The following is a 24,992-nucleotide window of genomic DNA, read 5'->3' on the forward strand; positions in this document are numbered from 1 at the left end:
CTGCTTGAAGAAATGAATGGGGCTAGGAATGCATGAGCATCTGTGTAAGTTGCACTCTGCTGGTCAATGTAAACAACAAAGTTCCACTACTGTTTTGCAAATCTGCTGTAAAGATTTCTCTTGTGCTACTAATACTGACGGTTTTGAATTTTGAATTGTAGCTACACCTTTTAAAAAAATTCTTTTTTTGTCCATCATGGTGCCTGAACCGTGAACCTGGGCGCTGTCGCTCAGCTCTTCAGCTCAAGACTAGTGCTCTACCACTTGAGCCACAGTGCCACGTCTGGCCTTTTCTGCTTATGTGGTGTTGAGAAATCGAACCCAGGGCCTCATTCATGCAAGGCAAGCACTCTACTACTGAGCCACCTTCCCAGCCCTATAGTTACACCTTAAAGTAAAAAACTTTGCCTTCATCTGATTTTAGCAAAGTATATTTTGAAATCACATGCATGTTGTTTTATTCTCTTTAAATTTACCTTTTTGCTTTATTATAATTTAATTGCTCTATCTATCTATCTATCTATCTATCTATCTATCTATCTATCTATCCATCCATCCATCCATCTATCTTCTATCTATCCACCTGCCTAAATACCAAGCTATAGTTGAAGGCTGAGTTCTGTTGGGAATTTTGAAAGCCTTTCTTGAATTAAAATAAATGGAACATCTAGTAGAATCAAGAGACTTTGGTTCTAATTCTTGTTTTGCCAAAGACCTTCTGATTGGCCTTAGGCTTCTGGCTTCAGTGTTCTCGTTTGTAAAACAGGTAGAAATGAAAATTGATGGTTAAGATCTTTCCAGTTTTTAAGTTCTTTACCATCTACATCAATACTAGATAATGTAGGAAGCATTAGACAATTAAAAATCCAATTGATACTCCATAAGTTTTGTTTTCCTTTCTGAACAAAACTAATAGTTTCCATCATTAATAAATTAGAGAACTTTTAAAGAATTAATTCTTTGGGGAAGAATCGAGGTGCCAGTGGCTCTCACCTATAGTCCTAGCTCTTCAGGAGGTAGAGATCTGAGGTTTGCAGTTCAGAGCCAGCCCTGGCAGGGAAGCTCACAAGACTCTTATCTCCAATTAAAAACAACAACCAAAAAAGTCAGAGATGGAGATGTGGGTTAAGTGGTAGAGTGCTGGCTTTGATCAAGGACAGCCCTTGAATTCAAGCCCCAGGATGGGCAGGCATGCACGTATGCATGCATGTGGGCATGTGCTCATGCGCGCACGCGCGCACACACACACACACACACACACACACACACACACACACACACACACAGAACTCTCCTCTTCCCAGCAAATATCAGAATTATTGGGAGGAGGCTTGTTGAAGGGCATTCCTACTCTGCACATGCCCTCTATGGAAGAAAAGAAACGAAGCATTAGAGCTGATGAATATATCTGAATCAACAAGACACCTAACACTCTCATTTCTCCTGTGATGTCTCAGCCAACTCTTTGCCTACAGGTCCAGGGAAAGAGCATTCAGTCACTTTCAAGCCAATTCTGTTCTACTTTCAACAGTTTTCACCATTAGAGATTACTGTATGCCATCTTGTTTTTCTTTTGTTGTTACTGTTTTATTTTGTAAAACTGGGGTTTGGACTCAGGACTTCTCACTTATTAGTGAATGTTTTACTGCTTAAACCATGCCTCCATCCCTTTTTTGCTTTGGTTGTGTTTGAGATAAGGTCTTATATTTTTGCTTAGGCTGGTCTGAACCACCATCCTCCTATTTATGCTTTTTGCTGTAGTTGGAATGACAGATATGAGCCACCATGCCCAGCTTTTTCTGTTGAGGAGTTTCATGCCAGCTAGCTTCAACTTGTGATACTGCTGATCTCAGCCTCCTAACAGGTGTGAACCATCATACTTGTATGCCATACTTTTAACTGAAGTCTTCCTGTGACTCCTCCCATTAGTTGTCGGGTTAACTCTTGAAGCGGTCAAAATTGATTTAGCATCTCTCCCACACAGCACTTTACTGGCTTATAGAATAAGAAGTCCTTCACTTTCTCTTCCCTTCTCTTGTAAATATTTTCATAATATCTTCATTTCTCCATAATCAGGCTATGAAGCCCCTTATTATGCCAGTGGTATTTCCTAGATAAGATCTGGTTTGTCTACATCCAATCTGCAAACCTCAGAGCCCAGAAATCAATTAATTCACTCCTCTAGAGAGGTCTGATCGGGGCAGGATGGGAAGCAGACATCATCTTGCCTGATTAGACATGATAAGCCTGTGAGGAGCCTGGAATCATTGTGGATGCTAGGAAATTTTGGAGGATTGCAATAACTGTTTTGATTAAATGAATATTAGATTGCATGGATTACATGATGGCCCCCCGAAGATGGCATCTGTCCATCCTTTCAGTCCATCCTCTACCTCACTGAATCTAGGTCAGATCTGGGATTGTTTAGACCCCTGGCATATGGAAGACATTCTTTTCTTGGACTTTTGAGCTCAGGGATGAAAAAGATCTGATGGATGTTGCTTTTAGCTTCTTGGAACTATGTAAGAAATCCAGGTTCCCTAGTGGAAATAGTGACCACATGGAGAGGCCTTGGAAGATGAGGAAGCTCTAGAGAATTCCATGGAGAAACCAAAGGTACTATCCTGTGATGGCCTAGTGCTTCATTGTTTGAGGTATCCCACACGAAGCTCCAACCATGTAGAACTGAGGCTGGTGAGGCCCACTGGTTCCTGGCCCATGGAATCATGGGTAACACCAAAATGGCTGTTGTTAAACCTGTGAATTTTGATGAAGCAATGGGCTAAAGGAAGCACATTGTTAGGGTGAATAATATAGCAAACAAGAAGCATAACAGGTACACTTCCAAGGTTTTCTGACAAAAACTGTGTACATATATATGTGTATGTATTTTGGTATATTTATCCTTATATATATTCACAAACATGCTAACAGTGGTTGTCGATGAGAAATGAGATTATAAGTCTTACATCTCATCTTTCTGTTTTTCAAAATGTTTACCATTTTTATTTTATAATAGCGAATTCTTCATGTATTAGTGCTTTGTTTTGAGTGTGTGTATGTGTGCTGGTATTGGGTCTTAAACTCATGCTCTCCCTTAGCTTTCTCACTCAATGCTGGTGCTCTACTACTTGAGCCACAGCTCTATTTCTGGCATTTTGGTGGTTAATTGGAGATAAGAAACTTACAGACATTCTTGCCTTGGCTGACTTTGAACCAGAATATTCAATACACAGGCTCCTGAGTAGCTGGGATTACAGGCCTGAGCCACCAGAGTACTCAGCTTTCCCCGCCACCCCCCCTTCCCCTCCCCACTCCCCTTTAGCTCTTCTGACATTTTATGTTGTTGATTTACAATAAGCCAACTGCTAATTACAGATGTTATGTGTATGATCACATGTAGACATTTAAAAGAAACATGAGTCTCAAGAGCAGTTTTACATGGCTTCTCTCCGCTCCAGAAGGCCACTGAAGAATGTTCAGATTTATGTAACATAAATGGAACAACAAGGTTCTCCTACTTGACTAACCCAGTGGACAAAGTTCTCAATTCTCAGGCTGTACACTTCATTATTTCGCTATTTTAAATCTCCTGTTTATATGGTTATGGAAGAGTGGTTGCCATGGCAATGCAATCCCACTGAATACCAGAATGCGTCTAAAATTGGTGAAAGTGACTTTTTCAGGGTTTCCTCAGGATTAATCATTTTCCAAGAAATTTTTTTCCACCTCCTGTTAGAATGACATCACGGCATTTTGTCTCATCCTAAGACTGGGACACTGTGAGGAAGGGGCAGAGAGGGCAAAGATGATGGCTGCAAACTCAAATCACCAAGAATCTCTTCCTACAAAACACTCTGGTTTCTTTCATTCCTCTAGTGCTTTGCATATCCAGAGCCCCTTCTTGTTTTCTCCCCTTCAATCCAGGGCTCATTCTTTTACTTAAATACCTATTTTTTTTTTATGGTCCAGTCCTGGGGCCTGAACTCTGGGCCTGGGCGCTGTCCTTCAGCTCAAGGCTAGCACTCTACCACTTGAGCTACAGCGCCACTTCCGGCTTTTTTTTCTTTTTGCATATGTGGTGCTGAGGAATCGAACCCAGGGCCTCATGCATGCAAGGCAAGTGCTCTACCACTGAGCCACCTTCCCAGCCCCTAAATACCTATTTATTTTGAGCCAAGTTATCACTACGTAGCCCAGGCTGGTTTCATGTTTGTGAGCATCCTGCTTCAGCCTCCCGAATGCTGTGATTACAGAAGTGTGTCACCACAGCTGGCTCTCTCCTAGACTCCTTTGGCGGCACCTTTCTGGTTTTGTTTACATCTTCTGATTCCTTTTCCTTCCCTTGCCCGCAGCTAAGAACTCTGCTTACTATTTCCTACATACCCTCTCTCTCTGGGCCCCATCTGCCTTTGCTTGGGCTATTCAGTTATGCTCCAATTCATATGTCCCAACCCCTAGGACCTCAGGGTGTGACCCTACCTTGGGCTGTTGCCCAGGTGATTAGTCAAGATGAGTTCATGCTGGAATAGTGTGAAGCCAATTCAATAAGACCATACTCTTGTAAGAGAGAGAAATTTGGTGGACACAGACACCCGCTGACCACTCCCCGCCCCCCCAGACAAACATGCAAAGGACCATTCGGTCCTTCATTTCTTCCTTCAGAGGGAGCCAATGTGCCAAGGTACCTTGATTTTGGACTTCTGACTTCCTAACATCTTGGATATAATAAATTCATGTTGTTTAACTCATCCAAGTTGTGAAATGCAATGCCTTCGTGGATTACTTTCTCTTGGCCTTCTATTTCCTTCTCCTTAAGATGCTGTTTACCGGAACTATGGAAACTGATTCCTGTTGTTCAGAGCTGGTCACTGCCTGGGTCATTACCCTCTAACAAGGTTCTGATCCCTTGAGGCCCTTTCTTTGTGCTAACTTTTCATCCCTGACTGAGTCTGGCACTTTGCTGTCCTGTAGAGCAAGCTGAGTTAAACTGATCAGACCCTGGAGTGTGATTCCTTGCTCCCACTCAATATATTATAGTTTCTCCAAACTCATTGAGGTTAGACAAGAGCGCAAGAGCTCCAGATTGTGGGAAGGAGGTAGACCTATATCTGTGTTGACTTTGGAGAGCACGTAGAGTCATAGGATGTTAAGCTGAATGGGACTATGGAGTGAGACTTGTAGCCCACCTTTGTACAGAAGCGGATAATGGAGGTACAGGAGTGTTCAGAGAGCAAGCATCAGCACTAGCCCTTGGTCTGGGTCCCCCGATTCTTGGAATAGAGCGATAGACAAGAGCAACTTGCCTCGCATGTACAGAAGGGGATGCCAAAGGGAGATAAAGAGCTGAGTAGGACTGGTCAGCACGTCACAGGCCTAGTGATTTGCAATCGCTAGTACAATTAATGGGAAGGGAGGGTTGATTAGAACAATGTGGTGGAGGTGGGTCCTACAAGGCCAAAGCATTCGAAGAATGATAGTGCCAGGGCACAAGAAATGATGGCCACTCTGCATGTGCAGACAGTGGTTGTACAGATTCGGACTAAAGATAGCCAGATTCCTAGGCCTAGTCAGGATTGGGTTGGGTATGAGGGGCAGAGCTGGGTACCTGCATGCGAGCATGATCTCTAGCTCTGCTGTAACCCAATGCACTGAAATGGTTCCCAGGCACAATGAATGGGAAGCTAAGGGCCCAAGCAAAAGCCTGGACTTTTCCAGAGCAGCCGCAGAGAGATGCGCACATAGAGTAGAGTTCAGTCTTTCAGATAAGGCTCTGAGTCCAAATGCCAATAGTGTATAAAAGTCAGAGTAGTACACTAACCACTCAGCCTTTCCAAATTATGCTATAAAGAGGTTTAATTGACTCAAAAAAATACTTACCATATTATGCAAAGTGGGAAATACAGGCTCAGAAAAACAGAACCACACAGAAGCAACCATGCAAAGCAAATCATGTTTCCAAATGCTAATAAAGCTTACTGATAATCTTAAACTTATTCTACTTTTATCATGTGCAATCTAAATTCTGTAGTGAGCATGTATTACTTATAGAGCCTAAAGGTAACTCTATCTTTATATTAAAGATATTATTTCTGCATTTATAAGGTAATAGAATTTGTCGCTCCCTGTGGCACTGCAGTGATTCTATCACTCTGCTCTCTAGCCGAGAGGAATCCCATCTTGCTTTGGTGAAAGCATCTACTTACATTCTGAGTATTTCTGGAGCTGATCAAATTCTTCAGAAGTGAGGGAGACCCATTGCTCTTCATTCATTTTCAAACTGAGTCTGAGGGCTTTGAAGCAGGTATGGAGTTTGGTTCAGAAAGGCGAAGCCGAGGCCCAGCTCAGGGCCTGGCTCATCTCAGATGTGCAGTGGATAAAGCGTCCAGGAGGCTTTTCGGTACTCAAGTGTCTATGTCAGTAGCAGGCACGTTTTTTGTCAGCTGAGAAAAGATCACTGCTATTCCTCAGGCAACATTCCTGCTGCAATTCAGGTGAATTCCAAAATCCTGCCGCTCCCTGTGTGAAAGCAGAAAAGCCATTTTAAATGAGAATGTTAGAATGAAAAAAAAAATCCCCAAATATTCTCAACTGAAAGGCCTACAGAGGGCCATGGCCCAGTGGTTCTGGGAGGGCTCCGTTGTGGGAGGTTTGTAAAGAACATAGAGACCAGAACAGCAAGATCAGTGGCAAAGTGGCCTGGGACTAGGTGGGCCATCACTTCCTACCTCATGGATGGTACTCTATCACTTGAGTCACACCTCCAGTCCTGCTTTTTGCTGGTTAACTGGAGATGGAGTCTCAGACTTTTCTGATCCCACTGTTTTCAAACCTTAATCTTCCAGGTTTCAGCCTGGAGCTAGGATTATAGGCATGAGTCACCAGTGCCTGGCTGGTGGGCCATACTTCCATACTCTGGGAAAGTTTAAATGTCTCTGATAAACAGCAGTATTAGGGATACCCTAAGGGAACAAAATGAAAATGCCTTGGGCTGTTAGATGCTTAGTAATTATAGGAACAGAAGCCTATGTGGGGGTAATTTGAAAGGTAAGCCATCTCTGCTTGCCTGACTTCTAAATTGCACCTTTATTGCTGCTCATCTTCCATTGGTAGGTCACTTTGGAAATTCAAATAATTTCCAAACTGACTAACATCTAGTGGCAGAAGCAGAGCCATTAAAAGGAGGTTAGCAGAAAGACCTGTCAGCCTCAGGGCAGAGAAACCTAGGCAGACACGAAGGGGAATAGATTCAAACACTTTGCCTTTGATCCTCTTCTAAAATGATACATTTCATCAAATCATTTTTGTGGGTAATAAAATCAATGTAGTGAGTCAGGATGAAAAACATGTACCAGAATAGGATAGAATGAAAAAGAATTTAAAATATTAGGGTACATTTACCATAAGAAAGTTTTACTTCATGAGAATTTTCTCATGCTACATGCAATGTGTATATTGATCATAAAGAGAAATGTTATTTCTTATTCTGAATTTGAGGTTAAGGAAAAGCTCCAAAACACTTTGGCATAATAGGAGTTGAAATAAAGACATGGTCCGTTATTAAAAAAGAAGCCCAGTTTTAGTAATCAAGCGTCCATCCAGGGGACCCTCTATAAGGCAGGTGTAGGGAACTTGGAGCATGTGAGCCATGCAGCGTGGAGGTCCCAGTGGGAGGTCTATATGCAGAGTTTTCTGGATGAATGTGTAGACTTCGCTGCTCTGGACCCAGACCTGGAGGGTTAAATGAAAGAAATGGGAGGAATAGAGAGGTTCTAGCTCTGAAAGGAAGGACAGTTAGTGAGTGGGAGTCTCTGGGTAGGGGGTAAAGTCCTGGCAGCTCCGGATCTTGCAAGTCTAATCTCTGTCCTCAGTCCACCAGTAGACTAAAGTCTGCTTTCTGGTTCCTAATATTGTTAACAACACCAGTTCCAACTTCCACAGGTACCTTTCAGTCCTCCTTTCTCCATTCTCTCTTTCTCTCTCTCTTTTTTCTCTCTCTCTGTAGACCTTTTTATGGCAGAAAAGCTTCTACTTTGAACCAAGATATCTATCTATCTATCTATCTATCTATCTATCTATCTATCTATCTATCTATCTATCTATATCTATCTATCTATCTATCTATACACACACACACACACACACACACACACACACACACACACATATATATATATATATATATATATTTTGAGTATGTGTACCAGTACTGGTATTTGAACTTGGGACTTGAGCATTGTCCTTTAGCTTCTTTTGCTTATGACTATTTAAACCATAGCTACACTTCTGACTATTTGGTGGTTAACTGGCAAAAAAGGATCTACCAACTTTCTTGCCCAGGCTGGCTTTGGACCTCGGTCCTTAGCTCTCAGCTTCCTGAGTAGCTAGAATTACAAGCATGAGCTACTGATGCCTGACTCAATTTTCTTTCTGAGTTTTCCTCTCCCTAATCTCTTTCAGTCTCTCCTTTTTGCCATCTTTAAATACTGATGTTTCCAAAATCTTCTCTGTAGCTCTCTTCTAACCCTACCGTCCTTTCCTGAGGCACCCCACCCACCTCCATAGCTTCCACAACTTTCCAGCATTGAGTTGCTCCCATGATCCAAATCTCAATATTCATATTTTCTCCCAGAGTGACTGCGACACCATTGTGTATTCCAAATCAGCACTTTCCAGGACTCCCAACCTGATCTTCCCTTTACTCTGTACATATCCCAGAAAAGCCAATACCCTGTGTGAAGGCTGAGCTTGAGCTTGAGCTCCACCCCCTTTTCTCAACCAAGCATCAATCCAGAGGTGTGACTGTCCATAGGATGCTCTCCCCGCTCTGTCATAGCAACGCATTCCTGAGCTCAACCCTAACCATTTCTGTCTAGTTGTTTTCAACAGCTTTGTGCTGGTGTCTGTGCCTCAAGGTTTGCTCTCTTCCTCTTAATCTGCTCTGCAAATTGCCAACCAGATCACATCTCTCCTGGCAATATAATTCTTCAATGCTTTCTGAAGCCTACAGAAGGAGATATAATCTTTGCGTGATCCACAGAGCTTTTTACGATCTTGTCCCTGATGATCAAGTCAGACAAAAAGCAAAGAATGTTCTTTCGAAGTATTTTCCATCATACAGAGGAATTCAACATCACAACTGTTATTACCATTGCTGCTGCTATCATTTAATGGACACACATTTGACACTATGCTTTATTCTTTATGTATATTATCTAATTTAGTCCTCATAAAACATGTGCATTAAGTGTAGTCATGCCCATATAAGCACATTTTGGTCAATAACACACTGCAGAAACAACAATAGTCTCATAAAACTACAGGGAGCTGGAAAATTCCTGTGATTTAATGATAGTCTAGCTTTTGTAGTATTGTGGTTCAACATATCACTCATGTTTGTATAGGTGCTGAGGTTAAACAAAGGTATTGCACTGCTAGTTGTACTGTACATAATTATGTACAGTACATAATACTTTGCAATGATAATAACCTGTTATGTCACTGCTTTGTATATTTACTATAGTTTTAATCATTATTTTAGAGTACTCTTTTTGTGTGTGGGCTGGGACTTGAACTCAAGGCCTAGATGCCACCCATTCATTCCAGGATGGTGCTCTATTAGTTGATCCACAACTCTACTTCTGGACTTTGATGGTTAAGTGGAGGTAAAAGTCTTAGGCACTTTCCTGCCTGGGCTGGCTTTGAACTACAATCCTCCGATCTCAGCCTCTGTATAGCCAGGATTACAGGCGAGGAACACTAGTTCTCAGCTCCTCCTCTCCTCGCCTTCCCTTTGTTCTGGTCCTGGGGCTTGAACTCAGGACTTGGGTGCTGTCCCTGAGATTTTTTTTGCTTAAGGCTAGCACCCTATCATTTGGGCCGTGGTTCTGCTTCCAGCTTTTTGGTCGTTAATTGGAGGTAACTGTCTCGACTTTCCTGTCTGTGCCAGTTTTGATCTTTGATCCTCAGACCTCAGCTTCCCAAATAGCTAGGATTAAAGGCATGAGGCATGAACCACTGGCATTTGGCCACACTCAGTTATTTCTGTTCACATGTGGTACTGTACCAATTGAACCATGCCACCACTCCCAGCATTTGGCTGGCTATTTGGAGATAAGAGTCACACAGATCGTCTATGTGGGCTAGCTTTGAACTTCAATTCTCAGAGCTCAGCCTCCTGAATAGGATTACAGGCATGAGCCACTGGTGCTGGGTTCTAATACCTTTTAAGATATATACTGTCATAGAACATTTACAAATGTCAATTTTGGGCTAGACCATAAAGAAATAGTCTCCACAATTATCAAGAATCAATATCATAAAGACTTCATTCTTTAACTACATTGTAAGGAAATTAAAAAGTTATTAAACAAATATCTGTCAAGTATATACTACATGTGTGCCAGGTGTTTTGGGTCTTTAGTATTCATTCATGAAAATGAGTTGTGACCTGCATGGAATTGCACCAGAGGTAAGGGAAGCAGATAGTCATGCTTAGATGCTGTAGTGAGTATGACTCACCAAACTTCCATCCACTGATTTTCATATCCCCTGACAACTCCTGCTTGGGTTATCACTGCAAATGCAATTTAAAAACTGCAGCATTCTCTTTATATTTACTATCTAGAATTCTACTGCATAGCACTTCTGTTCTCTGATCTTGATTTATAGCTGCATATATTATCATAAATAATTTATTTATGATAATACTGTGAATACTATATATTCTGTGAATACTATATATATGTACTATTTAGAATGATATGAATAGTAACAGGTAGATGTAAATAATTTTTGCAGATAGTAAATAATGGTAAATATAAATGGATACTAAATTAAGATGTATCATTTTAAGTATTCATGGATAGTTTATTTAGTGAGCTATAGTATTGTACTATATATATATATATATATATATATATATATATATGTAAAATGTAGCAATGTACTGTCTTTAGCTGGGTTCTCAAATTGTCCCAGATTTGAACAGTAAAAGCTTGTTTGAGGCAGCTCTTACAGTTTTTGTAAAATTAATTTTTAATATTATTTGTTTATTTTGCTGGTACTGAGATTTCAATTCAGGGTCCTGTGTTTGCTTGGCTTGCTTGCTTAGCTAGGGCTCTACCACTTGAGCCATGCCTCTGGCCTGGCATTTTGCTGGTTATTTTGAAGATGAAGTCTCACAAACTTTTCTGCCCATCAAGCTTCAAACCATGGTCCCCTAGATCTCAGCTTCTAGAGTAACATTGCATTCCAGAGTAAATTATGGGTATAAAACACTGATGTTCAGCTGTTTTTGTTTTTTAAACGTATTCCCTTCATTCTTTGGACATATCTTTTTTTCTCGGCAATGCAAAATATTTCAGGTTCGTCCTGACCTTGTCAGTCCTGGTTCTAAAATTAGTCTTCTCCCCATGGAGCCTTGATTTCTTTTAGGGGAGAGTGATATTTGAAAGCCAAGTTTGGACCTTAGGTATGCTCATGGCTCTGGAGCTTTGTCATTGCTTCTAGGTCCTACCAAGGGCAGAGCTAGGAAATTTAAGCATGTATACACAAACACACCTCACATCTGTCTGTCTTTCCAGCTGTCTATGGCACCGTGTTCCACTTGTACCTCCAGCACTAACCCAATACCACAGCGTCCATTTTAGCTTTTCCTTTGTTCCATATTTTCCAGTTCTCTTCTCCGAAAGTTTTTGTTTTCATTATCTACAATATACTTATTTGCTCAGTCTTAAAATACACAGAGAGTACTTTCAGAATTGCTGGTCCACACTGATGTGAAAACAGAGTTCATGATTTGTTTACCGTTCTTTTGTTTTTAGCCAACATGTTCTCCTCCAAATATTCTTCTCCAAAGCTGCTGAGGTCAGCTTCCCCCGCTTCCACACTCCACGCTTGTTCTTCATGTTAGGGTGTTTTTACCATTGCTGTGGATTTCTCTCCAGTATAGTCCCAAAAGTTAAACTATATAAAAAGTGGATGCAGACAAACATGGCTTTTCCATTCCTTTTGTTTGGTTCCCATCCTTCCCTTTTACGTCTGAACATTTCTATTTATCCCACCTGGGTTTATTCTTACACAAAGAGTAGAGACATGAATGCCTTATTTCTCCTTTTTTTTCTTACATAAAAAGGTAGCACACACATGATAGATTATTGTTTGCACATTTTTTGGTGCTGGTATTAAGGGTGAACTGAAGGCCACACATTCTTGCTTGGCTTTTTGTTTAGAGCTAGTACTCTATTATTTGAGCACCTCTGCTCTGAAAGTGTTTTTTTTCTTGGTTAACTGGAGATAAGCGTTTCATGGATTTGAATGATGATCCTCAGATCTCCGTGTCCTGAGATCAGGTATGAGCCACTAGTCCCTGGCTTGTAAATTGTTTTTGCAATTAACAATATAGCTTATAAATTGCTCCATATCTATTCATAGAATTCTTCCTCACCCAGAACCAAATGACACTGACACTTTCTTGCTTAAAACCCTTTGGCTTCCTGCCTTGGCTTCTCAGACAGTTCTAGAAATTCCTTTACCTATGGTAACAACTCACCCATTCTCACCTCAATTAGCTCTTGCCCCATATGTTCCACTTTCTACCAGATTAACCTTCTGTTTATTTCTAGCATGAGTAAAATGCCCAGCACATGGAAAGACCTCATAAACCTGAGCTAGGAAGTGGACTAAATAAGCTGTGCTTTCAACGTATCTGGAAGTCCCTTCCCTACTTCCTGCAACAAACCACTACCCATTTGACTAGTTCTGGATAAAAAGGACACTTCTGTATCCTTTCGGATCTCTTTGAGCAAATACATCCCAACTGTGTTCCAATATTTCTGTGTTGTGGTACCTGATGATTCTATGAAGGAGACAGATACCCAAAAAGCTAATTACCGCCCAAGCTGATGTGAGGAGAATAAGCAGGAAATTATGAAGTTGAAAGACACAAAGGTCTAGAAGCTTCCTGAAAGAGCCTGTGCCCTTGTTGAGGGAAGATAATGAAACAAAAATGTGTGTGTTGTAATAACTTGCAAATATTCATATTTTGAAAGAGAGAGAGAGAGGGAGGAAGGGAGGGAGAGGTAGAGAGAGAGGAGAGAAGAGAGAGAGAGAGAGAGAGAGAGAGAGAGAGAGAGAGAGAGAGAGAGAGAGAGAGAGAGAGAGAGAGAGAGAGAGAGAGAGAGCGCATGACCCAGTACTGGGCCTTGAACTCAGGGCTTGAACTCAGGCTGCTACGCTTTTTCTGCTCAAGGCTGGTACTCTACCACTTGAGCCACAACTCTACTTCTGGCTTTTTGCTGGTTAATTCGCGAAAAGAGCCTCTCAGACTTTTCTGCTTGGGCTGGCTTTGAACCTTGATCCTCAGTGCTCAGCCTCCTAAGTGCATGGATTATAGACATGAGCCATTAGCACTGGGCTAATATTTTTATCACTGTTTTCCAACATCGTTCAGAGCTCCGCTTCACAGTGGAAGGAGCCACACTGTTCTTTATTTCTATCAGGAAGAATTAGGGGCTTGAACACTGCTTAACTCTCCAGATGGATCCACGTGAAGGCCCACCTCTTGCTTCTGCCCTTTGATGGAGATGATAGCTAACACACAGCAAGCAGGCTGTACTGGCTCCCATCAGTCAGCATCCCCCTTTCCGCACCAGCCCAATCACTCCCTTCTCAAAGGCTCTTTTCAATGTAAACAATCTTCTTATTACCACCCGGAGCATCTTTCCTGACAGAACAAAATTTAATAGGGTTTTCTAAATAAAACTCAGATTGGATATTGTCTGACTTGGATGGAAGAGGAGTATTTTATGTCACTGAAGCTATGCCACTCTGAGCAATTGCTTCGGCTCCCTGGGCCTCAGTTTCCTTGTCTATAAAATGAGGGGGTGGAAATAATGGTTTCGAACACATTTTTCTAGCTCTGCAATTTCATATCCAGGATCAAACTCTATTTGTTCTATACAGATGTCAGCATGGAAATCACGAGTCAGAAGGAGACGACAAATTCAATGAGGATTGAATTGCACCCCAGGTCTCTATTCATTCGAATGAATCAGCCATACCCAATTATCCAGGAACAAACACCTCTTCATCTCCTCTTCGCTCTCCTAAAAACATTAGTTCATGAATATGACATCAGATTGGGGGAACTTATTTATATGCATCTGAAAATTTATAACAAAGCCATAATGAGTCCAATTTTTATAAGGGAAAACTGACTGGGAGCTAGAAAAGATAAGAGTTTTCTCTCTCCCTAGATTTGAGACAAGTCACATCTTGACAACTGCCCCTTCTCTGGCTCTTGTTCCTGCGATTCCTTCTTCAACCTTGTGACTCCTACATGGTCCATAGTTCAGTTCAAGTATCCCCTACACTAATTTCCTCTTAATTTCCTAGCCTGAGCTGGGGAAAATTTTCTTTGTGCTCAATAACAATTTGGAGTTTCCTGTATTATGACACTGAGCACTCTGTATGTAACTTGCTTTCCTACAAGATTGAATTTCTTTAGGGCAGAAGCAATGTCCTGTCTACTTCATAACACTAGCTGCAACATCTTGGCCACTGGGAAAGTGGATCTTTCTTTCTTTCTTTCTTTCTTTCTTTCTTTCTTTCTTTCTTTCTTTCTTTCTTTCTTTCTTTCTTTCTTTCTTTCTTTCTTTCTTTCTTTCTCTCTCTCTCTCTCTCTCTCTCTCTCTCTCTCTCTCTCTCTCTCTCTCTCTCTCTCTCTCTCTCTCTCTCTCTCTCTCTCTCTCTCTCTCTCTCTCTCTCTCTCTCTCTCTTTCTCTCTTTTCTGTCAGTCAGGGGGCTTGAACTCTGGGCCTGAACACTGTCCCTTAGCTCTTCAGCTCAAGGCTAGCGCTCTACCACTTGAGCCACTGTGCCACTTCTGGTTTTCTGAGTGGTTTATTGGAGATAAGAGTCTCACAGACTTTCCTGCCCAGGCTGGCTTTGAACCGTGATCCTCAAATCTCAGCTTCCTGAGTAGCTACGATTAAGGGAGTGAGCCACCAGTGCCCGACTTATCTTTTTCTTTTTGTGAGTGAGATAACTTACCTGGGATAAAACTCCTACCATATCGGTCTGCATGTCCTTATAAAGAACAGATAATAAAGAGTTAAAGAGGAACAGAAGACATGAGTTGCTGATAATAGTATTTGTGAGTGGCTGACTTTATATATAGAAATATGAATTGGTATACACATTTTCATATTGAAATACTATCCTATAAACTTACAGGTATCAAAGTTATAATCTATAACTCTCCCAATCACTTTATTATATACATTTATATGTGATAGTTATAATCACTTTATTATGTTTAACACGATAGTGTGCTGCAAGTACTTATTGATAGCATATTAGTAATATGTTACTTGAATTCATCAATGAATCGTCACTATTGTCATTGCCAGTTATATTAATGGTCCTCCACCATTCCTGATATTTTGGAATCTTTTTAGTCCATTTTCCCATGTGCCTGTAATTTACCTTTAGCCATACTGAAGCAGTAGAAGCAACACTGTCTGCAAAAGTCTGGCAGCTTTCATTTATTATGTTCTTGGGAACACCAAACTGCCTTGTAAGAAGTTCATCCACTTTGCTGGACAGACTACCCAGGGACCACATGGATGGAGGGAGGCTTACTATTCCATGGAGGAGAAACTGAGCACCTAAGCTGGTGATGAGACCTGAAGTCCCAGATTTATGAGACCCTAGTCAAACCATTCCTGTCACCACTCATTTGTGGAAGTCATCCTGACATGCAAGACAGAAGCCAACTTGAATTGCACAGAATTGGTAAGCATCTTGGGGAGTAAAGATAACCTATGCTTGCTGAGCCTTGTCTGAATTTCCAGTGCACACAATCTTGAAGAATAATAAAACCATGGCTGAGCCACCAAGTTTTAGAGTACTTAGTTACGCAGCCAGAGATAACCTACACAACTGTATAGGCACTTTGGGTGTATTTACAGACATATTTGTTTAGCAACATGATGTACATGATCTATGCTTGAAATGCAACTTGTTCATGTCTTAAAATTTTACTAATGGGAAAATTATAGGCTAAAAATGATGTACATGATCTATGCTTGAAATGCAACTTGTTCATGTCTTAAAATTTTACTAATGGGAAAATTATAGGCTAAAAATACTTTTGATGTAAGTCTATCACTGTAGACTGTAGAGTTAACCAAATATCCTCTACAGACTCATGTGATGTTGATGAAGTTAAGCTGTAGTTTTTTAAATTACAAAGAAATTATGGCAGTAGCTGAAAATCACAACCAAATGGAAACAAGACTGACATTGCAATAATAGTGTGACCTTCCCCTAGGCCGTAGGGTTTCATGTTTCATCATGCCTTCAGCTTTCAGAGCCTGCCTGACTCCATAGATAACTGAATTAGAGCCCTCGGGGAACTTGGTCATGAGCTAATTTGAGTTTATGAATAGTAAATATGAGTAGTCTCTAATAACTCAGTAGATTACCAACATAATCTTTAAGTATAAAAATAAAGCCTTGCAACTACATAAGAATTCAGGAAACACATTCATGTGAGGAGCATTTTGTACCTCATTTGTCGTCTCAGGGTGAAGGGGAGAATCAAAGCATGTCTGGCTGAACTGCGTTTCTCAGATGTGGGTCCAGCCACTAGTGATTGTTGGTACCTATGAGAGGAACCACCTACAGGAGGTGGGGAAAGGTGAGAACCCTACTCCAGGGGTTGCCTTTGTCATACATAGTGTTGGTCTGAGGAGTGTGGATAGCCTGAGAATGCGTCATTAATTAATCTATTTGTTCATCTGCTCAACAAATCATTGTAACAACAAGCAATAACGTAACAACCTCCTGCGTAGACTAGAACCCATTTGGGGCTTAATTCACTTAATCTGTAACAGGCACCAAGCCCTGTGAGGTAGGTAATTTATTTTTGTGCCACTACTGGGGCTTGAACTCAGGGCCTAGTACTCTTTTTTTGCTCAAGGCTGGTGATCTATCACTTGAGCAACTTGTTGCTTTTTGTTGATTAATTGGAGATCAGAGTCTCTTGAATTTGTCCTCCCGGGCAGGCTTTGAATACAGATCTTCAGATACCAGCCTCCTGAGTAGCTAGGAATACCATTTTGAGCCAACAGCATCTGTCCAGGAAGGTATTTTTATGGATTTTTTTCTATAGCTGTAGAAATTCACTAGTAAGTGATAGGACTCTGGTATTAAAGTCAAGTCCTTTTGGTTCCAAGGTCCATGGTCTTTTCTCTATCACAATACCTCTGGGTAAGTTAGTGTTGAATACTAAGAACCTGACCCTTGTAAGTGCTGATACTCTCAATAAGCCAGACTTATCCTCCAGCAGGAATAAAGTTAAACGAAAAACCACCGCATGCCCCCAGAAGGCCACTATAAGTATAGAGAAAAGAAAAACGTATTGAACATAAATACAGAATGAATAAAATGCAAAACGTGCTAGAGATTTGGAGGTCAGACAGGAGACCAATAAAATCTTGTGAAACCTGGAAGCACATTCACTCAGCCTTGTTCCTAGAGTGCTGCTGTGGAGATGTTAAAGAGAGGTTGTACATAGACTGCAACAGAAAGGTCTGATTGTGGACTTCAATTGAGGGGCTAATAAGAAAGGATCATGAGAGAAAATCTGAAATATCTTCTCTAGACTCATATTCAGTGTCAGGGGAAACTTCTGCCAAACTATTCATCCAGCCCAAATCTGGCCTTGGAGTTATAGAGATCAAGATTCAGATCCTGACTCTATTACACACAAATATGTGGTGTGATATAGTTTGTTCTCCATCTCCAAATGGGCATAATACCATTAATACATGCTTTATTAGATTGTTACAAGGCTTATTTACATAATAGTTGTGAGTCATAGCAAGTCATAATACTTTGTATCAGTGGTACCTAAAGTTTAGAACCCATACCAGCAACAATAACATTATCTGGAAATAAGTCATAAAAGGAAATTCTTGGAGCTCACCCAATATCTATGGAAATTCAGGGTGACCCAGCAATATGCTGGTTTGTTGTATCCATTGCTTGCTGTTAACATAAGGAGCAGGTCTAGGAGGAGAAACTTGGAGTAGCTGGAGCTATCCCTTCTCATTCAGGGCCCCTCAGGCAGACAGATTCTCAATTACTCACGACAATCCCCATTTTTCTGAGGCAGGAAAATATTACAGAGAAGCCAGAGCTCCAAGATTGCCAGAAACCTGTCATTCTGCCATGTTCCAAATTTTCTCATGTTATGACTTATATTCCCTGCAGAATTTTTCCATTCCTTTCAATCTACATCTATTTTTCATACTTGTGACATTGGGTGCCAAATATGTCATCTAGGGCAGGCAAAGAATGAGTAATAAGCATTTCTTTCCATAAAGTGAATGGACAAAAAGCAGAAACAAAACCTTCCAAGAAAGCAAGAAAATGCCCGCTGTTCATCTCCACATTAGAACCAGAACTGTCCCAGAAGAGAGGCCACAAGTTCTGGTCTTAAAGCATGAGTGTGGCCCATGAGCAGGTTCAGAACACCAGGAGGTGTGGTGGTAGTAAGGTGTTGTATGTATGCGCATGCGCTTACAAATAACCACAGCAAAACAACATCAGAGAAGCAGTATTCAATTTTGGAACAGAATGTGAAGCCACACTGAGTGAATTATGTGAGGCAGGAGGAACTTGTAGTCAGTTGGACCATCACCATTTTCCACTTCCTGAACCTCCTATATTTTCCCTTCTCCCTCTCTATTGCTTACTTTCTAATCTCCTTTCCCTTTCTCCCTCCTCTTTATTTTAATTATAATAACACAAACAACAACAATCATGTATTGAGTCTATTGGCTCCACATACATGTACTCTTCAACATACTATTACCAGGCAAGTGTTGTTGTACCACTGTACATAGGACCAGACTCCTTATAGATCACTGAGTCTTCCAAGTCAGCCTAAATGTAAAGCTCATATCCTATTAACATCTGCACTGGCCACAGAAAGGTTATTAATATCATCCTTAGGTTGCAAACTCCCTAAGAATGGATTTTCTGCCCCTTCCAGGAGTCTAAGATTTAGTTTGTAGAATGCTCTGAATAGTTAGGTACTTCTTTCTTTAACCACAACATTGTAATGGATAATCATGCAATAATGATTCAGCACCATGGACAACAGTATCCAGGGAGCTAACCCTTCCCTCCTAACCCAGACAATATTTCTATATGGCCACCTTTGGGTACACCAAAGGTGTCTAGAATCCAGTTTCAAAAATAAAGTAATAGCTAACTTTTACTGTGTGACAATTGGCATTAATTACTGTATCTTGTTAACTGAACATATATGCCATGTGAGAAAGACATGCTACTGTGTTCATTTTAAAGCCAAGGAAACTGAAGCAAAAAGATTAAGTCACTTATCTAAGGTTATGGAACTATTATCATGTCCAGGTGACTTTGAATTGTTCATTATGGAATAATTTTTAGATACACATAATAAAATGCATTTAACCTCTATTGAAGGCCCTTCACATTGCATAGTTTTTCTGCTACTATTAATAATTGTCAACAATTTAGTAAGTACAGTAGCATCTTCCTGCTGTTGCCACCTAATGAACTATAACCTAAATAAATATAAAAAACAAAGATGGATGGCATTAATGACATGATAAGAGCAAAGAGTTGATTCAAACATTCTGGGAGGAAAATGGAATTATTGCTGGGAGAGAGCTTCAATCTTATTGACTCCACTCTCTACAAAGTCATCTAGCTACTGAACATAGAATGGATTAAGGGCTCCAGGACACACTGCAGCAGCCTCACTGGTTTGCATGGGAAATAAAATTGCTCCCCTACTTCATGCCCACCAGGTTCCAACCCTGTCCACCTGTGGTTCCCGAAAGGGGAGTCATGACCCATCTGGGAAATGTCTTAATTGAAATGACAATATTTAAAATTATGAGGAATATATTTGTATTCCTCAATGGCTATCTTCTGCCATGTGTTCTGGAATATTGCCATGGGCAATGCTTCTTTTACCTTGTGTCATATAGTAGCAACATTATGAACAAAGCAGAAACCATAACTATAAATATAAAAGATTTTGTTTTAAGAATTGATAATTGAGGATTAGAAAAAGAAGGAATAGAAATATATGTGTGGGTTTGAGATTTAAGAATAAAATTTAAATTCTACACAAAAAATATAAAAGATTTTGGTAATCAATGAGAGAATACCTTATTCAACATTTTGGTACATTTGAAAACCTAAATGCAATGGAAAAATTTTGAGGAAATATAAACTATCATAAGTGACTCAACCACCTTACCAAAGTCACAATGGTCTATATCCTAAATTCAGCCAACAACAAATGCTGGTGGGGATGCAGAGAAGTAGGAGCCTTAGTGCACTGCTGGTGGGAATGTAAACTAATTCAATCACTCTGGAAAGCAGTCTGGAGGTAACTCAGAAAACTAAACACAGACCTTCCCTACGAACCAGCCATACCACTCCTATGCATCTACCCTGAGCTACCGGGTATAAAGACACCTGCACCTCCATGTTCACTGATGCACTGTTCACAATAGTCAAGATATGGAAACAACCCACACACCCCACTATTGATGAATGGATCCATAAATTGTGGTACTTATGTACAATGGAATATTACACAGCTATTAGAAAGAACAAAATAATGGCATCCACAGGGAAATAGATGGAACTAGAACAAATCATGTTGAACAAAATAAGCCAAGATTAGAGAGACAAATGGCACATGGTCTCCCCGATATGTGGATGTTAAAGTCCAAACGCAATGAGATAGACAAAGTAAACAGGACTCAAGAAACAAAGGACCTCTTCTTAATTTGTTACATCATTTTTAGATGACTCTATGTTCTTGACCCCACATATGGTATATACATATGCACATCTGCGGGAAGCTAGGAGGAGGGCACAGAATCAGAGGGAAACGGGAAAAATACAGCAGAGGGGCCCATCAGCTGCACTGGACATGGATGAAAACAAACTAAGCAATTCAAGGGCAGCAAAGTGTAGGAGGGACTGAGAGAGGAGGGACAGCTGATACTAAGCAAAAGGAAAGAAATGTACATAGCACCTAATTTGGAAGAAATAGTTGTATTGTCAAAGTTTGTGGAGTTCATAACCTTTATAGACCATGATAATGACAATTTGCCTTGTGGAGGTTAAAATGTGTTGTGAATTTAGCTTAGTATCACTATCCCACAATACTGTGAAATTTATGTAATCACTTAATTGCAATAAAGAAATTTTTAAAAAGTGTCAAGAAGAACTGGGAGCTGGAGGCTCACCCTGTAACCCTAGCTACTCAGAAGACTGAGATAAGAGGATCAAGGTTCAGAGCTAGCCTGGTTAGGAAAGTCTGTGAGACTCTTATCTCCAATTAACCACCAGAAAACTGGAAGTGGAGCTGTGACTCAAAGTGGTAGAGTTCTAACCTTGAACAAAATAGCTCAAGGACAGTGCATAGGATCCTCGTTCAAGTCCCATGACTCAAACCCCCTCCTCAAACAAAGAAAAGAAATAGAAAAGCCAGACTAGCCCAGTAAAAGGGGACAAGACTGAATCAATATCCAAAGAGATACTTGCCCCTGGTCCAGACAATGTTAAGGCAAGTTCAAGTAACTATCAAGGAACAGATAATTCTCTTCTTAGATGAAATGTACCAATCTAGAAAATTATGTTAACTTACATTATTTTATGTGGCCATATTTCCTGGTTACAAAAACTGAATGAAGAAAATACAAAACAAAACAAAACAAATTAAAGACCACCTCACTTATTAAATTAAGCAAAACTCCACATAGAATAGTAAAATCCTGTCTAATATCAAAAGACCAATGCCTAGATTCTCATTCCAAGAAAGCAAAAGATGAGTCAACAGATTCAAATCTATCAATGCACTATTAAAAAAAATACAAATCCACATGACTTTGTCAATATATTTAGGATAAATTTCAGTATTCAAGTGTGATGGAAAAGCAAATAAAGACCTAAGCACATTAGAAGATAAATGAAACATCCTTTTGTGTATACACCAGGGGATTTGCATCTTTTCACCCTTACTTGGCTTTTTTGTTCAAGGCTGGTGCTCTACCACTTAAGCTACACCCTTACTTCCATAAGTGAAGCATCTTTATTTATTTATTTATTTATTTATTTATTTATTTATTTATTTATTTATTTATGTTGGTCAGTTGTGGGGCTTGAACTCTGGGCCTGGGTACGGTCCCTCAGCTCTTCAGCTCAAGACTAGCACTTTACCACTTGAGCCACAGCGCCACTTGTGGTTTTCTGGTGGTTTATTGGAGATAAGAGTCTCAGAGACTTTGCTGCCTGGGGTGGCTTTGAACCACGATCCTCAGATCTCAGCTTCCTGAGTAGCTAGGGTTACAGGCGTGAGCCACTAATGCCTGGCAAGTGAAGCATCCTTTACTCATAATGGCTGTGAACCAAAATCCACAACAAATGTTATGCATCTTGGAAAAATACTAGAGAATTAAGAATTAAGAATACTAGAATTAAGAATAATTAAAGATGGGGTGGGAAGGTGGCTCAGTGGTAGAGTGCTTGCCTTGCATGCATGAGGCCCTGGGTTCAATTCCTCAGCACCACATAAGCAAAAAGAAAAAAAGCCTGAAGTGGTGCTGTGGCTCAAGTGGTAGAGTGTTAGCCTTGAGCTGAAGAGCTAAGGGACAGCGCCCAGGCCCAGAGTTCAGGCCCCATGACCGGACCCCCCCCCAAAAAAAAAAGAATAAGTAAAGAATTAGTTTATAATCTAACTCATTAAGGGATATAAGCAAAATGACTAATATGAAACCAGTATTTAAAAATGAAATTCGCTGAATGCCGGTGGCTCATACCTATAATCTAGTCACCCAAGAGGTTGGGATCTGAGGATTGTGGTTTGAAGCTAGCCCATGTAGGAAAGTCCAAGAGACTCTTAAAAATCCAACCAAAAACCTAAGTGAGCTACAGTTCAAGAGGTAGAGTGCTAAGCTTGAGCCAAAAAGCTCAGGGATAGTGTTCAGGCCCTGAGTGCAAGCCCCAGGATCAGCACAAAAAAAAAAAAAAAAAGAAAGAAAGGAAAAGAAATTAGCCTTCTTATACAATAGAAAGAGTCAATTAGAAAATACAGAATAATAAAAAATCTATATCAATATTTTAATGAAAGGTAGAATGTACCCTGGAATTAATCTAGTAAGACATGCTTAAGTGTGTTATCTTGGGAAACTTGAAAACCTTAATTTATCTAAGTCCTAGTTTTCTCATGTAAAATAATAATTGAATGTCTTTTATGGGGATTTTGTTTTTGTGACTCTGGCTAGGCCAGGTGGTAGATCCTACCTGTAATCACCTATCTGTAATCAAGGCCATGGGCAAAAGGTTAGCTAGACTCTATTCTCAACAAACAAGCTTGGTATAGTGGTTCACCCCTATAATCTCAGCTATTCAGGAAGCATAGGTAGGACAATCACAGACTGAGGTAAGTCCCAGCAAAAATGTACAATGCTGAAAAACAATCTGGAAGCAAGAAAGCAATAAGTATTAAAGGTGTGGCTCAAGTGGTAGAGATTTGCCTAGTAAGCTCAAGGCCCTGAATTAAAACCTCAGGAACAAGAAAGAAAGAAAGAAAGAAAGAAAAAAAAAGAAAGAGAGAAAGAAAGAAAGAAAGAAAGAAAGAAAAAGAGAGAGAAAGAGAAAGAGAGAGAGAGAAAGAGAGAGAAAAGGAGAGGAGAGAAGGAGAGGAGAGAAAGAGAGAAAGAGAAAGAAAGAAGCAAAGAAAGAAAGGAAAAAAAAAATGAAACTAGTAGAAATAAATGCTGGGTGCTATAATCACTCAGGCCCGGAGTTCAAGACCCACAACCAACAAAATCAAACAAAAAACCCTTCAAACGATTAATGGTAGAAGTGTGTGTATATAACTATCTAAAAGGGAAATCTAAAAGATGCATACAGAATATAATGTTTGCTTCTGAGGTATACATAGAAATTAGAGATTATAGTTTCATTACCTGCAAAGTTTAAATTTTTATTATTTTATTAAAATGGGATGTAATAATGGATTACTTTAAAAATAAATTTTTACTTAGAGGTAATTTTTTTTTTTTTTTTTTTTGTCGGTCATGGGGCTTGAACTCTGAGCCTGGGCGCTGTCCCTCAGCTCTTCAGCTCAAGGCGAGCGCTCTACCACTTGAGCTACAGCACCACTTCTGGTTTTCTGGTGGTTTATTGGAGATAGGAGTCTCACGGTCTCTCCTGCCTGGGTTGGCTTTGAACCGCGATCCTCAGATTTCAGCCTCCTGAGTAGCTAGGATTACAGGAGTGAGCCACCAGCGCCAGGCTAGAGGTAATTTCTTATCCCCAACATCTTGTTCTATTTTTTCTTTTTTTCTGGCCCAGTCCCAATCAATTTCTCAGCATTCACCCACATCAGTTAGAGACTGAGTCATAACAGAACATTCACCTGAAAGTAGATACCCAGTCAGACATTGTACAAAACATAGATCTATAAGTATTACATATGAGCCTGTATACCAGGTGTGGGGACTATGGTATGGATAACATATAATTTGTTTGAACTTTATGAATACAATTTTTGTTTATGTGAACTTGAGTATTTAAGAACTATTCATGAACACATGCCATAGTTAAAGACATAAATTGCCTGGATCTATAGTTCTTCTGGGCCAGAATTGTCATTTTATGCGTCATAGAAGAATTTTTCATACCTGAACTTCAGTGTCATCTTCCACTGAGCCTATCTGTCCCTATGAAATTATAATGTTTAAAAGAAAATTATGCTTGTATATTTTACTAGGCTCTTAATCTGTGTACACCACTCTGCTCAAACCATAGAGCTGTCAAGATGAATTAGTGCCAACTCTTGGTGAACTGATTGCCCACTGGAGATACTGAATAGCTTCCATAGAAGCTGCTGGACCGGCTATTGT

General features: G+C 40.2%; 1 protein-coding gene across 2 annotated transcripts in view; it reads right to left on the reverse strand.

The window, feature by feature from the left end:
- Positions 1-24,992, reverse strand: part of Dgkg (diacylglycerol kinase gamma) — a 210,750-nt gene that overhangs the window by 164,852 nt on the left and 20,906 nt on the right. For both annotated transcript variants that reach the window (XM_070029774.1, XM_070029773.1), the window contains exon 2: positions 6,207-6,519. In XM_070029774.1, the coding sequence (XP_069885875.1) occupies positions 6,207-6,273 (67 nt within the window). In that variant the 5' untranslated portion in view covers positions 6,274-6,519. The remainder of the gene's footprint in view (positions 1-6,206; positions 6,520-24,992) is intronic.

This window comes from Dipodomys merriami, unplaced genomic scaffold (genome assembly GCF_024711535.1).
Source record: "Dipodomys merriami isolate MVZ:Mamm:240054 unplaced genomic scaffold, mDipMer1.0.p SCAF_2, whole genome shotgun sequence".
In the NCBI taxonomy this organism is placed as follows: Eukaryota; Metazoa; Chordata; class Mammalia; order Rodentia; family Heteromyidae; genus Dipodomys; species Dipodomys merriami.